This window comes from Eurosta solidaginis, chromosome 5 (assembly GCF_040869045.1).
Source record: "Eurosta solidaginis isolate ZX-2024a chromosome 5, ASM4086904v1, whole genome shotgun sequence".
In the NCBI taxonomy this organism is placed as follows: Eukaryota; Metazoa; Arthropoda; class Insecta; order Diptera; family Tephritidae; genus Eurosta; species Eurosta solidaginis.
In genome coordinates this window covers 242,568,491-242,584,934 of record NC_090323.1, presented here as the reverse complement: position 1 = coordinate 242,584,934, position 16,444 = coordinate 242,568,491, and the positions used below count along the sequence as shown (strand labels likewise).

At 35.4% G+C, this 16,444-nt stretch overlaps 1 protein-coding gene across 4 annotated transcripts in view; it reads left to right on the top strand.

Annotated features, from left to right (window-relative positions):
* Positions 1-750: 750 nt before the first annotated feature.
* Positions 751-16,444, top strand: part of LOC137252982 (female-specific protein transformer-like) — a 33,603-nt gene continuing 17,909 nt past the window's right edge. For 3 of the 4 annotated variants that reach the window (XR_010953689.1, XM_067789172.1, XM_067789174.1), the window contains exons 1-3: positions 751-897; positions 4,100-4,248; positions 15,659-16,330. Coding sequence is in view for 3 of the 4 variants with exons in the window: in XM_067789172.1 (XP_067645273.1) it covers positions 780-897; positions 4,100-4,248; positions 15,659-16,330 (939 nt within the window). In the remaining variant the exon portion in view is untranslated. Of the gene's footprint in view, positions 898-2,930; positions 3,588-4,099; positions 4,249-15,658; positions 16,331-16,444 lie in introns of all 4 variants that reach the window. The other variant, XM_067789173.1, reaches the window with a different exon arrangement.

The following is a 16,444-nucleotide window of genomic DNA, read 5'->3' as shown; positions in this document are numbered from 1 at the left end:
CCTAAATACTAGTCATCACACTCCTCATCAATCTAGGGCGTTGATCAGACAATTAAATAAAAGCGTTGGGCGCGTGAAATTTCTAAAAATGTGAGGCGTAGCATAACCTGATTAAGGTTCAGTTGGTCTTACTTATGACTATCAATAGAAATTTTACGCGTTCAACGCTTTTATTTAATTGTCTGATCAATGCCCTAGATTGATGAGGAGTGTGACGACTAGTACGTAGGACCTACCGAATTATTTTCTAGCATTTAGTATTATTATTACTTCATGTAAGTATTGTTTTCAATAAAACCGTTTGACTTAACATTTTTTTTTAATTATTTAATTTAATTTTTAAGACGACTGGTATATTGCGTTATTTACATATTTTAAAATGTTTGCTTCACTGGCTGCTCATATTTTATCTATTAACATTTTAAAAATTAATATTAATTTGTAGTCCCAATTTCTGTGGATACATTTGAAAAAAAGTTGGTTTGAAACACAAATGTGAAAATCATGGCACTTTAATTTCTTAACAGCGAGCAACAATCAAACCTTTCTTCCATTTTCTTGCCATTCGCGACAGCCGATTTCCCTTTCAGGGATTATTTGACAGGTAGGTATGGCAATGGAGGAATAGAAAGATTTTTCACTTGCATGAATTCACAATGAAAATAACCAAGAAACAATCAGCTGTTGCGATAAAAACATCTGGTACTGAAATCACCTTGGTTATCACTTGTCATATACAAATTGTGTCTCATATTTACAACAATCCTTCATAAATAAATATGAGTTTTGTCGATTCCCGTCGTAAGGAAAAGGTGATCCGCTATAAACCTCCCCAGAACCAAGGCCAGGCTGGTGGTTCCAACGAAGATCTCATGCCGGATTATAAGAATATTTTGGGTAAGACATTTATAGTTTTAAAGAACACTTGTCGCAGGAAGGCAACGCTAGAATCCTTGAAGCACATTGATATATAAAATAAAGTGGGATTCAAGGGGCTGATAAGCGCAATCCATAACTTCTGCAACCCAATTTTCAACCTCACCTACGCCCATGCTGATTGGACTAAGGGGTGGGGCAGATGACCTAGAGGTTAAATGTGGTCATGTTAAATCTTCCCCGAGATGGTCGGTCTACTACATTAATGGTGATTGTTACCGGAACGTACCGGATATATATGTGGTAAAAGACCATATATATTGATAGCATCCCAAAAACCTTCGAAGAGTGTCGGTATCGGTACAACAACAACCAATTAAGTAGCTAAATAAGGTTTCTTTAAAGCGTCGGAAACAAAGGCTGCAAAAAGTAAATACCCGTTCTTTAGCTGAATTTTTGGTTTTTTAAGGAACAGGAAAACTGACTCAAAATGTTTTTTATTTAATTCATTGGAATTTTCAAAGACCTAAATTGTCTCAGACGCCCGGCATACGCAATATCTAGGAATTATCCTAGACATTAAGCTGTCATGGAAGCTCAACGTGGAGGAGAGGCTGCTTCACCCTCAACGGTGCCTTATGCATGTAATAAAATGCTGGGGTGTACGTTGTTGGGCCTATCACCCTCTCTTTCTCATTGAGTTTTACAGCAATTATAAGGCCTATTCTATACTATGGAGTTCTTGTTGGGTGGAAAACAACATACCTCAAAAAATTAGAGGGGGTAAGCAGACTATCAATGCTCAGCATTACGGGAGCCCTAAAAACAACCACGACGGCTGCACATTCCACCTGTGGACCTGGTAGCAAAAAACATAGCGTGAACAACTGCAACCATGCTCGGTGCTTCGGGGCAGCTTGAGCGCCGAACATACGGTCATAGTACTATAACGAAGAAAGAGAATAGCTTAAGCAGCAACCGTGTTAACTTTTATCTTGACAGTCAAGCAGCAATTAAGGGAATAATCTCGCAAAGCACAGCATCTAAATGCGTGTTAGAGTGTAAGCAGTTTCTGAAGAGAATCGGGACAGGGAGAAGCATACATCTATATTTTGTCCCAGGCCATATGGAAATAGATGGGAATGAAAAAGCGGATAACTAGCTAAAAAGGGCGCATCCCTGGAAGCTTGCTCCGTAGACGCCCCAATTAGACTTGGCGAGATGAAGCGAAGACGAGAGGTGCACACAATCGACTAAGCGGGAAAGGCTTGGGTTCAAGCTCGGGGCTGTAAAGTGTCGAAATTATGTGTTGGTCTTAGAACGTTAGACTAAAAACTTTGCTTCTATCATTAAAAAGAGAGGACTTTACGACTCATGACGGGTATTCTGACTGGACACTGCCTTCTAGCGACACATGCCTTTAAATTAGGCTTGGTCAGTGATAGCAGATGCAGGAAAAGCGGGTTGGAGGAGGCAACGATCGAGTACGTACTGCGCTCGTGCCCTGCGCTTGCCAGGCTAAGACTCCAGCTATTAGGAGTGATACAACTGTCAGATCTAGAAGCAGCAATTGGCTTAAGTCCTAGGAAGCTTATAGTATTTGCCAAGAGGAAGGAGTTATTTTATAACATAGGTCCTGGTTTTTGATAGAATTTTTCAGTTTGGTTGTTAAAACAAACTTCTGGCAACACTATGGACTCATTCAGTCTATGTGAGGTCCTCATGGACCGGCCAGTTCAACCTACCAAACCAATTGGCTTAAGTCCTAGGAAGCTTATAGTATTTGCCAAGAGGACGGAGTTATTTTATAACATAGGTCCTGGTTTTTGATAGGATTTTTCAGTTCGGTTGTTAAAACAATCTTCTGGTACACTATGGACTCATTCTGTCTATGTGAGGTCCTCATGGACCGGCCAGTTCAACCAACCAAACCTCTCTCTTCTACGATTTTAATTAATGATAAATTTTATATTAGTTTTGAAGTGCATGTACCTAAAGATTTTTCTCTATATCAATTCAAAAATATTTACCATACACTTAAAGCATCTTTATAGTAGTGTAAAAAGAATCTACAATCAACATACAATTAAAGGAAATATTCAGACTAAAATTAGCAAACACTAAACTCGCAATACTTGGAATGGTGAAGCCTACGTATATCTACAATCAACCAAAATATTCGGACAACAACAAACAATAACTGAACTCGCAATACCTGGAATATTAAAGCCTATGGATATCTACAATCAACCAAAATCACACTAAGAAATATTCGGACTACAAACAACAATAACTGAACTTGCAATATTAAAAAGTAGTTGTTAGTTTATAAAACCGCTTCGGTCTCTTAATTTTTATACTCAGCTGAGCAGAGCTCACAGAGTATATTAATTTTGTTCGCATAATGGTACCCCGTAACGGCATAGACTAATCGAGATAGATATAGATTTCTATATATCAAAATAATCTGTGCGAAAAAAGAAATTCATTTAGCCATGTCCGTCCGTCCCTCTGTCCGTGAACACGATAACTTGAGTAAATATTGAGGTATCTTAATTAAATTTGGTATGTAAGTTCCTGGGCACTTATCTCAGATCGCTATTTAAAATGAACGAACTATAACAACGTCCACTTTTGCGATATCCAAAATTTCGAAAAACCGAAAAAGTGCGATAATTCATTACCAAAGACGGATAAAGCTATGAAACTTGGTAGGTGGGTTGACATTATGACAGAATAGAAAATTAGTAAAATTTTGGTCAATGGGCGTGTCACCGCCCACTTTTAAAAGAAGGTAATTTAAAAGGCTTGCAAGCTGTAATTTGGCAGCCGAGTATGTAATGTTCGATTGCACCCGAACTTAGCCTTCCGTAATTGTTTTAAATGATAATGAACTTGAACATTATTATCGGCGTACTAGACAGGCTTTTGTCTCATTTCTGCTTTCTAAAGAGTGTGACTTTATCGTTAATTCAGAAAGCAGTTCTTCGGCGAAAATTAGTTTATATGTAAGATATTAAAAATTAAAAACAAATTCTGAGTAAATACGCTTCTACCAGTTTCAAATACAAGAGCAAGTTAACAGCAACAATTTATACAGTAATAAAGTTTAAGTACATTGCATGAGTAGCTCCTATCATAACTTTAATGAGTGTCCAAATTTATATGACATCTAAATACATATGAGACTAATACAAAAATACAATAAGCGTACTGTCCACAGGAGAAAGCAGAAATTCATCTTTGCCGGCCGATGACGTTGCTGTGAACTCCAAAAGCGTGATTAATAATGGTTCTAATAGGGATACGGAAAACCAGCATGAAAGCGAACGTAAAAGAAGTTCAAAGAATAAAGAACACGCCATCTTAAAAGTATGTACTACTAACGTTTGCACATATATTCAAATACAGTTTTGTTTTGAAACCAAGTCATGCATAAACATTTTTATAAACGTATAGTAAAAATTTAATAAACAAAATTTATAAAATTTTCCGTGATCGTAACGACATTCGTATGAAAATAAATTACGTGACTAATTGTACGCATATCGTATCTCAACTTCTAACAGTTTGTGATAGAGTTATGCGGGATTGTAATAGATAATTTGACAATTAAATGTCACCTTCTATATTTGTAAAACACAAAATCATTTATTCTAAGAAAAAATTTAAATTAAATAAATGTAAGGCGCGATAACCTCCGAAGAGATTTTGGGTCGAGCTTCTCTTCCAATGTGCGTCGTGTTCCTTTTAATTATACTCAGATCAGCAGAGCTCACAGAGTATATTAATTTTGTTCGCATTACGGTACGCCGTAACGGCATAGATTAATCGAGATAGATATAGATTTCTATGAACCAAAATGGGCGAAACGAGAAATTCATTTAGCCATGTCCGTCCGTCCGCCTGTCCTTGAATACGATAACTGGAGTAAATTTTTTAGGTATCTTAATGGAATTTGGTATGTAAGTTCCTGGGCACTCATCTCAGATCGCTATTTAAAATTAACGAAATCGGACTATAACCACGCCCACTTTTACGATATCGAAAATTTCGAAAAACCGAAAAAGTGCGATAATTCATTACCAAAGACGGATAAAGCGATGAAACTTGGTATGTGGGTTGACCTTATGACACAGAATAGAAAATTGGTAAAATTTTGTACAATGGATGTGGCACCTCCCGCTTATAAAAGAAGGTAATTTAAAAGTTTTGCAAGCTGTACTTGTTTTTATGCCAACTCCGAACGGCATCTGCAAGACAGATGAGTTTTCACTGAGAGCTTACCAAACACTGCCTAGGGGCGACCCCGTTAGAAAATTTTTTCTCTAATTGAAACATTTTTTTTCTAAAACTTTGATATTGCTTTGCCCGGGGCTTGAACCCAGGTTCTTTGGTATGGTAGGCGGAGCATGTTACCATCACACCACGGCGGCCGCCGAAAAAAAGCATATAAAATTAAAAAAATTTCTGCCAATCTCAAAAAACGTTAACATGAGAGAGTTTATTTCGACCATTGAGTCAAGTGCAATGACTTTTTTTTACAGGTGAAGACCTTTTTGTTTTAAATTAAACTAAAAAAAAGCTTAAGCTATCGCAACTATCCATAAAACCTTGTTTTATTCAAAAAGAAGCAAATTTCAAGCGCATTCGAACGTCTCTTTGCGATCGAATAGAAATTTGTGACATTTACGATTTGCTTGCTAAAAAGGCACTTTTAAGAGACAAGAGTTCAGTTCACGGAATACGAAATCCGGGCAAAGTATTTGAAACGACAATTTTCCAATATCAAGAAAAGCACTTATCCTATTTATTTATTTTGTACAATATATATATAAAGACTAAAAAATTTACAATATTTATATACGTTACGACTAAAATTTTTTTTTTGCTTGCTCAGAAATCACAATACGAACTTTTAGCAAATATGTAATTAAAATCATTCATTCAGTTTTAAAGAGATACATAACTCATGTACAGTATGATTGACCTAGACTCCAATACGCGCCCCATTCCCCTTCTATTAGTGACAATCGAAGTAGATCCGAATCCGAATTGCTGCACTGTATGGTTAAAAATACCGACTTTCCAATACCCACTTTAGTCAATGTTCTTTTTTCATGCACTGAAAGAAATGGTGCTAGTAAAATCAAAAAATCGGTTCTGTTGTTCTTGACTTAACGGAGATTCGGTGAAATTGATCGAATTATGGTTAATTCGACCGAACAAATTAGTTTAGTCATTTCAACAGAAGAGAAATTGTCGCTCTTAAAATTTTGTAAAACTGACAGATTCCTAATCAATCTAACTGATTTTTCTGTTAACACAACTGATCTTACAGGTAATTTCAACGGCGATCAACTGTCAATACATGAGCAAATTTAATAATTTAATTTTACGCTCACTGCGCTCTCTACTTTGCACTTTGACGATGGTGCCACTTGTTAAAAAAAAACACCAAAATAAGAAAACCATCAAATCGAAAAAACACACAAAATAGGAAAACAATAAAAAACTAGTTTTTCAGTTATCAATACAAAACGAAAAACCCTTTTTTGAATTTACTGTGCAAAAAATTATGAGATACCGGGACACTATTTATCTCGTCCAAGCGAAATGCAAAATTGCGCCCTCTTGTTGCAAAAGTTTTGCTTGCACGAACAGTATTTTTCCAAAGTTAGTAACATTTTGTTCAAGTTTTTATGAATTTTCACTCACGCGAACGAATCTAATAAGATAATAAAAAACATCCTTTTTAATGTGGATGTTTCCGACAAAATAAAAGTTTGAGTTGTTTTGGAATCGTTTCAACTTGAAAGTGTTACGAAAATTAAACTTGCCGAATTACATGTAAAGTTACTCCAGTGGTGAAATACCTTCCTGCGATTTGATTCTTTCGAAATAATCAAGTGTGGCAACTATATGCGAGAGAAGAGATTGAGAATGAGCTGAGCTGCAACTGAAAGAATTGAGAAGATTTTTGACTACTATTTTCATTTATATATTCATATGTACAGTTCCGGTCAATATAATAGCACCAGTTGCAATATTCTGAATCGAAAGATGTAAAAATTTCACCTATTTACTATATTATTTTTTTGAGTGTACATTACAGTTACATTTTGTATGCTTTTTCAGGGTGTGCGCATTTTTTGTCAAATTTTGTAACTGTTAATCAGTTGTAAAAGATCTTTTGTCAACACTTATCATTTCGTTTTGTGAAAAAAGTGAAAACGGAAGGTAATAAAAAATCTTTTATGTACTTTTTATAAAATCGTGTAATAATTTTATAAAAATTTTACAGTTATGGGTCGCGGAAAGCATTGTTCCCCTGAAAACGTGAACTAATAAAAAAATTTGTGTCCGAAGGTAAATCGTATTCCCAAATAAGGGAATTGCTAAGGCTGTTCCAATAAAATGATAATAAATGACCTAAGATATGAGCAAAAAGTTGAATCCCGTGGTAGAAAGCGAGTTTTGTCAGCCTTAATAGTAAAAGGGTTAATACGGACGACTAAAGCAAATCCCTTTATGACAGCTACAGAGCTCAAAAAAAAAACCCCAGCGGGTCAGGGGATCAGAATTTAGCCGCGGTAGGTGTGCCTGTCGTAAGAGGCGACTAAAATACCAGATTCAAGGGCTGTGTAGCGCAACCCTTTAGGTTGCCAGCGCAATATATAGCTTCTCCAAACCCAATTGTCAACCTCACCTATCCGCGGCGAATCCTGTTTCACTAACAGACGAGGCTCTGGCGACCCAAAGCTCATGGAATTTGGGGGTGGGGAGGGAGGGAATGGCCTGAAGGTTTAATTTGGACTCATAAATCGTTCCCGAGATGGTCGGGCTAGCACCTTAATGGTGCTATGGTACCGGAGCGTACCGAATCTGTATCCGGCAAAGGACCATCACATCGATAACACTCCCCAAAGCCTTCGGGGAGCAACCTTATCGCTACAACAACAACAACAACAAGCTCAAAAAAACATTGGATGTGCCGGCGAGCGTGGAAACTATTCGCCGTAGACTTCGAGATAACAGCCTCATTGCATGTAGTCCTCGAAAAGTGCCGCTCCTTTCCTCTAATCATGCTGCTAAACGGATATCTTTTGCTAAAGCACCTAACAGCGAATACAAGCCACAATTTACAGCAAAAACTATCAAACATGGAGCTCGTAGTGTTATGGTCTGGGGTTGCTTCTCGTATCAAGGTGTGGGTCCCATATATTGGATCAAAACCATTATGGATTCATCGGTTTATGTAAAAATCCTTGATGAAATTATGCTGCCGTATGCTTCCTACGAAATGCCACTAGTGTGGGTTTTCCAGCAAGACAATGACCCCAAACACACCAGCAAAATGGCAAAAAAATGGTTCAACGATAACTCTATCAATGTAATGGAGTGGACTGCACAGTCCCCAGATTTGAACCCTATCGAAAATCTGTGGACGGACATAAAGAAGTGTGTATCTACAATAAAACCAACAAGCATTGAAGGGCTCTGAGAGGCTGTGCAGAAAATTTGGAGTTCCACCAAAGTTGAAAGATGCCAGCATTTAGTAGATTCCATGTGAAGGCGTTGTGCCGCGGTAATAGCAAACAAAGGGCACGCGACAAAGTATTGAAACCATATAATTAGTTTATATACCAGATATCAAAGTGAATTTTTTTGATTTATTTTAAGAAAGACCACTAATTTTTGTTGAGATTGAACTGAAGTGCTATTATTTTGACTGTGTAATTTTTAAGTTTTTGTTTAATTCACGTAGCGTATTATAAACTGTTGAAAAACACCAAATAATTTCCTTATGATAATAAACCATTCACATCAAAGAGTTTATTATTTTGTATTGAGTTGAATCCACACCGAAGACCCTGGGTTCACACTCCGGGAAAAGCAACATCAAAATTTAAAAACAAGCTTTTTCAATTAGAAGAAAAAATGTCTAAGCGGAGTCGCCCCTCGGCAGTGTTCGGCAAGTACTCCGAGTGTATTTCTGCCATGAAATGCTCTCAGTGAAAACTCATATGCCTTACAGATGCCGTTCGGAGTCGGCATTAAACAAGTAGGTCGCGTCCCACCAATTTGTAAGAAAAATTAAAAAGGAGGACGACGCAAATCTCTTCGGAGGTTATTGCGCCTTACATTTATTTATATGGCAACATAGTTACTTTCATACAAAGCTGTCGCAACAACTTTTTTTTGTTCATTTGACTACTAAAACGGTCAATTACGCATTAACGATTTGTGCGCAGTTGATTCAACATCTTGTTGCGATGGATAAAAATTGACAGAAATTTCGGTTGAATTGACCCGTATTTCGGTTGATTTAACCAGTCTTTTTCTTTCAGTGTGGTCACCATAATTCCATTCTTGGCTTACATAATTATTAATTTTTGTCTTGTATCAGTAAATTATTTTGTTAACTTGAGAGTCATGATGGATGCTAAACTTAGTTTCAACCTTAATTTTATGGCTACTGTCAATAAGGCTAGAGGTGTGCTATCATTCGTGAAACGACGGTCTAAAGAATTTAGTGACTCTTATGTAACTACCTCATTAGTTAGACCGATACTAGAATACGGATCAATAGTCTGTGATCCGCGATATCAAGTTCATGCAGATAGACTACAGTCAATACAGAAGCAATTTTTACTTTTTTCTTTAAGGCATTTTCATTGGGACTCCGCGTAAAATCTTCGACCTTATACTAGCCGCTTAAAGCTTATCATCTTCCAACTCTCGCAAGTCGTTCAGAAATGCTAGGCGTATTATTCATGGCTAAACTACTGAATGTACTGATTGCTAGCCTCTTTCTTTCGAATGAAGTAAACTTCAATGTCCCATCACGAGCGTTAAAACATTACAAACCTCTTCTTTTGAGGCAGTGCAGAACTAATTTCGAATTAAATGAACCTTTTCAGTGTTTGTGTCATGATTTTAATTCTCATTCGAACTCATTTGATATAACGCATTAACTTTTTATAAATAAATAAATGTAAGGCGCGATAACCTCCGAAGAGATCTAAGGCCGAGCTTCTCTTCCAATTTGCGTCGTGCTCCTCTTGATTTTTCCCTACAAATTGGCCGGACGGGACCTACATGTTTTATGCCGACTCCGAACGGCATCTGCAAGGCAGATGAGTTTTCACTGAGAGCTTTTCATGGCAGAAATACAATCGGAGCGCTTGCCAGACACTGCCGAGGGGCGACCCCGCTTAGAAAAATTTTCTTCTAATTGAAAAATCTTATTTCTAAAATTTTGATGTTGCTTTGCCCGGGAGTTGAACCCAGGGCATACGGTGTGATAGGCGGAGCACGTTACCATCACACCACGGAGGCCGCCATTAACTTTTTACTGTAAAGAAAACTGTCTCATCCTATCTCAACTCGTAACGAAATAAAAAAATTAAAAAAAAATAAATCTTTATGTAAAATGTTATTTTATTTAACAATATAAGTAGTAGATATATGTATTATTTCCAAATGTTGTGTATAATACTTAGCTGATGATTTTTATTCTGTAGCTGAGCAGTTTTAAATCTCGACGCTTAACAAACCTCCGCCTATCAACAACTCGGCAACAAAAAAATCCGTGCGTCATGCGGATGCGCCCCTGGCACAGTGGCCGGATTTGGCTTTCAATGGACTTGGGGAAATGAAAAAAATATTAGTTAATAACACAAAAACTTTGACGGGGATCGAGTTTAAGTCTCATTACATGACGTTTTTATATATGAGTATTTTTTCATAAAATCTTAAACAAAAAAGGTATAGCAAATGAAAAAATTTTATGTATGGGAAAAATCACATTCTACCGTTAACTCATTTTCCTCACATTTCCTCAAAAATTGATTAATTTATTTATACAGTTAGGGTTACATGTGACCCGGTCTATGAAAAGGTGGCTTATGACTAAAAAAAACTACTGCTACTACTAAGAAACTGAAGAAATGCATTGTTTATCTTTAACAGCTGTTTCTCGGAATTTCTTTTTTGAGTCATAAGCCATCTTTTCATAGACCGGGTCACATATACTATGCAATGTATTCGGTTTCATGGTTCGAAGAGGTTCGCGTGTTTTTTATTTTTTTTTTATTTTAGTATTGCGAATCACTTTAATTTTGGGTAGAATTTAAAAACAAAAATTTATATTTTTTTTTTTGTTGTTTTTTAACCATCTGTTAATGTTTTTAGGCACATAACATTCCTGCTTTTCTCCTTGGATTTTATAATATGAAGGAAGTATATCCTCAGCCTTTTCATGCATACGTTTCCTTAAAATGTTGTGTTGCCATTTAGACAACTTCAGTGATAAAGTTAAGCCCAAAGCTATATCCGATGAAAATGAGACTTGTTTTTAAAAGTAAATTTTTTACTTTATCTACATCTTGAGGATTTTTAATTAAATATTCAGTTATTTCGAAGACACTCTTATTTCCTGCTGATTTTAACTGCGCGGCATTTGCATATGATATTTCATCATTTGAATAACTGTTGGAGAGCACTTCAATTCGTTTCTTCTTTTGTTTGTTACCCAATTCTTTGAAAGGTTTTCGAGGAGCTATATTGGTGGAGTTTCCTATAGATTTTTTTATAGTCAACAGCTTAGTAGATGTGCTGGGTAAACTGGATTCATCAGTAGCTTTTTTTTATATAATCTGGCCAAGCTACTTGCTTCTGTAACCATTCACTGTTTGTATGTTTAAACACTTTATCTTTGGATCCTGATTGTTTCCACCTTCTATGCAGATTGAAGCAGTATTTTGAGCAAAAACTGTTCAAATTTTTACCGTTAAGATGTATCAAAATTATGGATTAAATAAAATTTTATAAAAATATATAGTCTTTACCCACACAGCATTTAAATGATAAATTTTTGAACTTTCCTTCATATCAATACAATTTGACTACTCCTTGCCAATAAATACTGAGTTTTCATACAGTTGAACAAAATAAATAATAAAATAAGATTAATTTTAATGATCACAAACTGAAAATAATTTTTGATCCCTTTTTGAAATAATTTTCGAATAACTTTGATGAATAAATTTTAAGATTTTATAAAAATGAACATAGAGAATAATAAAACTTGTTTGCTTTTGATGATCAATAACTGAGAACAATTTTTCAATCACAATTTGGAATCATTTTTGAATTTAATTTCTTTAACTTCGGTGATCAAAAATTTAAAATCATTTTTCAATCAACTTTCTTAATATTTGCAGACTACCTTTCTTGAATAAATGATGAACTTTTTACTTGTTAAAACTATACTTCTCATTGAAAATTTGATTTTTCTTCATTAGCTCACAATTTTTCAATCATAAAATCCAAAAAAATTACAAATATACAACACATATTCAAGACTAAAAGTAATATAAGTGCTGCTGCTAACCTATGATGTCTTCTAGCATTTCTCTAGATGCGGCTTCCCAGAAGACATACTGGATGGAACCGATGTACGGAAGTTGTAAGCTGTTTAACCGCTGGTAAGTTAAGCTTGATCGACACGCCTGGACCCGGCTTCAACATCCTCCATGAGCTATGATTGTCGAAAACATCGAGTTATATTTTTAAAGAATGATATGAGACATAGTAAAATCGTGATTTTTAAAGTGACATCGTTACCATGATCTAAGATAATGATGATAAATGATGTTGGATGTTCTAGTCGTGTGTGTGTACAACGGTCAAGTTAATTACTACCTGCGGTTCAAAAAGCTTACTTCCGAGCTTCCAGATGCTTTAACCCCCTGATGAAATATGATCTTTATATAGTATTTAGTTATGTATTAAATATGATGGAAAAATGAATCACAATCTTATTCACAAATGATTCCAAACCATCATATAATATGACTGAAAATGGTTCTTAAATGTGATCAAAAAATGACTGTGAAAAGTAATCAAATGTTATTCCAAAAGAAGTAAAGTACAATCTTCCAGTAATATCAAGTATGATAAAAAGATGAATAAAAAGTGTTTCGAAATATGAATCATAAATGATTATTCAAGAATAATCACATTTATGGTACATTTTTCTCCCGACGATACGTTAATTTTCGAACAGAAAATGCTTTTAAATTTGAACGTTTTTAATCATCTTGGGGTATGATATTTGAATATTTTTTTATCAAAATTTTCAAAAAATGCTGGCTGGGTAGTATTGCCACATTCTTTCAATTTTTGAAATAAATCAGAATTTGTCACTAAATCACAATCCATTTCGAAAACAGCGAGTCGTAGATAGCTAATGACTAATGATTGATTTGATTCTCTGAATTTGAGCAACAATCTATTACTTGATTTGTTAAAAATATCGTTTATAGCAAAAAAATATATGTCGCAAGATTAGGATCCTTTATTGCAATTTAAGTTAGTTTGACGCGCACTGCTTAGTTTTGCTTCCACTTCCAAAAACTTAATGCCCAAAAACTTCAATAATTTTCTCAACTTTTGTTTCATGACCTACTATCAACTCTCTGTAACCTTTTTTATAGCAAGTAAATCCAAGCGTCACTTTGATTTCATGGCCAACTATTAACTCTGCATAACCTCTAAGATTCGTCGAGTTTTCAAGAAAGCTTCTGGGTTAGACCTTGATACACATTTTTATTGAGAAATAGTAAAAATTATTTTAGTGTAGCCAAAACTGCTGGAAATTGGAAAAATACCTAGATGTACACATATGCTCGTAAGGTATGTGCTTTCCACACAGAGTATACTTACTTTAATTGGATAACGGTTGGTTGTACAGGTATAAAGGTATCGAGATAGATATAGACTTCCATATATCAAAATCATCAGTATCGAAAAAAATTTGATTGAGCCCTGTCCGTCCGTCCGTCTGTCCGTTAACACGATAACTTGAGTAAATATTGAGATATCTTCACCAAATTTGGTACACGAGCTTATCTGGACCCAGAATAGATTGGTATTGAAAATGAGCGAAATCGGATGATAACCACGCCCACTTTTTATATATAGATTATTTTGAAAAATACAAAAAACCTAATTATTTAGTAAATAATACACCTAGAATGTTGAAATTGTGGCATGTGGACTAATATCGAGACTCTTGATAAAAATTTGAAGAATTTTTTAAAATGGGCGTGGCACCGCCCACTTGTGATTAAATCAATTTTACAAATATTATTAATCATAAAACAAAAATCGTTAAACCTATCGTAACACAATTCGGCCGAGAGGTTGCCTTTCCTATAAGGAATGCTTTGAAGAAAAATTAACGAAATCGGTTAAGGACCACGTCCACTTTTAAGATGTTTAAAAGGGTCGTAGATGAATAAAATGAGCTATATCTTTGCAAAAAAGAGCTTTACATCAATGGTATTTTATTTCCCAAGTGGATTTATAACAATTAATAGGAAAAGCTTAAAATAAAAAAAATAAAAATGGGCGTGGGACCGCCCCTTTTATGACTATGTTTCGGGAGCCATAACTCGAAGGAAAATTAACGGATCCTCATAAAATTGGGTACACAAATTTTCCCTATAGCAAGAAATATTTCTAGAAAAAATGGACGAGATCGGTTAAAGACCACACCCACTTTTATATAAAAGATTTTTAAAAGGGTCGTAGACGAAAATAATAAGCTATATCTTAGCGAAAAAGAGCTTTCTGTCAATAGAATTTTACTTTATAAATTGAATTATAACATTAAATTTGAACACTAAAATTTTTGAAAATGGGTGTGGCAACCACGCCCACTTTTTCGATATCGAAAATTTTGAAAAACCGAAAAGTGCGATAATTCATTATCAAAGACGGACAAAGCGATGAAACTTGGTAGGTGGGTTGACCTTATGACGCAGAATAGAAAATTAGTAAAATTTTGGACAATAGGTGTGGCACCTCTCACTTTTAAAAGAAGGTAATTTAAAAGTTTTGTAAACTGTAATTTGGCAGCTGAGTATGTAATGTTCGGTTACACCCGAACTTAGCCTTCCTTACTTGTTTAAATTAGGTTTTACGAAAAAATATTATATAACAATAAATTATGGAAAAATATCACACAATACGAAAATGTACATTTAAAGTCCTTAGTGTCAACTTTTAATTTCTTTCCACTGTGCCTCGTGTCGGTTGGGCGGGCTTTGGAGGGTATTTATCTATTAAATATATTATTATTATTAAAGCCTTGCATTAATATCCAGTTGGAGAAATATAGCTTCCAATTTACGCTTCTTCTTCTAGAGATAAGGAGACTCCGCGAATGTTGTTGGGAGGATCTAGTCTCTAATTTACGCATAGTCTCCAATTTGTGCATAGACCATCGCTTCTGGTCCATGGCCAGATGCTTTTTTGCTCAGTTGGAAAGACCTTGTTTCCAATCTACCTCGCATTCACTTTAATTTAATTGAGATTACCTGATAGGTAATGTTTTACAATGCTGAAGAAATGGTTTAAAAGTAGTGAAATGTCCACAATATTTTGTATCATTTCTTTCTTACTATCGAATAAATTTTTAAGACTTTGACAACTTTTTGAGTATGTTCACTGATGTCACAACATCAAATTACGATAGTATTTATTCGTTCACGTATAATACGACACAAATAAGCAAAATTACGAAACGATCACGGAAGACACGATACGGGCCCAAATTTATTTTAAGATTGAATAAAATAAAAGCATATAAACTTTTATTGCCCTTGGGTTTTACAGCCATGTTTTTAAGTTTTTCTTTTATTCAATCTTTAATTAAATCCATTTTTATTGCCGGGCCTTTCATATATATATACTTTTATATAATTTATAGAAATCAAGTAGCAGCCCGGATCCTTTACAGAAAAATTGCTGCGTTAACACAAAAAGTTCAATGAGTGGTGACAATTGCTCCTCCCGGCGAAATGAAACGTATAGATCTACCAGTGGTAGTCATAGTTTGGATAAGAAACATATACTTACCCGTAGGTCATTATCACCATCAACCACGTGTCGTCGTAGAACACCTGAAAAAATTCCATACTTCATAGACGAAGTAAGAGAACGAGATCGACTTCGCCGTAAATACGGCATTGTATCTGACAAACCGTCGTCATCGTCGTCAAGATCACGTCGTAGTCGATCAATTTCGCGTACACGTCATTCTTCTCCAAAGGGGCATCGCAGGCATCGATATTGTTCCACATCAGAAGATGACTATTCAAGTAGAAGATATGATTCAAAATATCGACACAAATCAGAAGACCAAGAACGAAGTAGATATCGACGTCGCAGTTGCCATTCAAGCTCACGATCACGCACTCCTTCAATTGAACGCATAACCCGACCTCGTACTTCAGAGATCTGTCACAGCGAGCGACGTAAGTATCGACATGGCGAGCATGACCAAGCTTCAAATGTCGATTTTTTACGAGAGAATTTGACGCAAACGCAGATTATAACGATTCCAGTGCCGGTTCCTACGGATTTATTCAATTATTCATATGTGAGTAAGATTTTTTGAAAATATTGCATGTGTGAATGTAAATTAGTTTTTTTCGTATTTTCACTACCATATTCCTCCTGGCAATGTAGTTACACTTTCTAAAAAGAGGGCGTG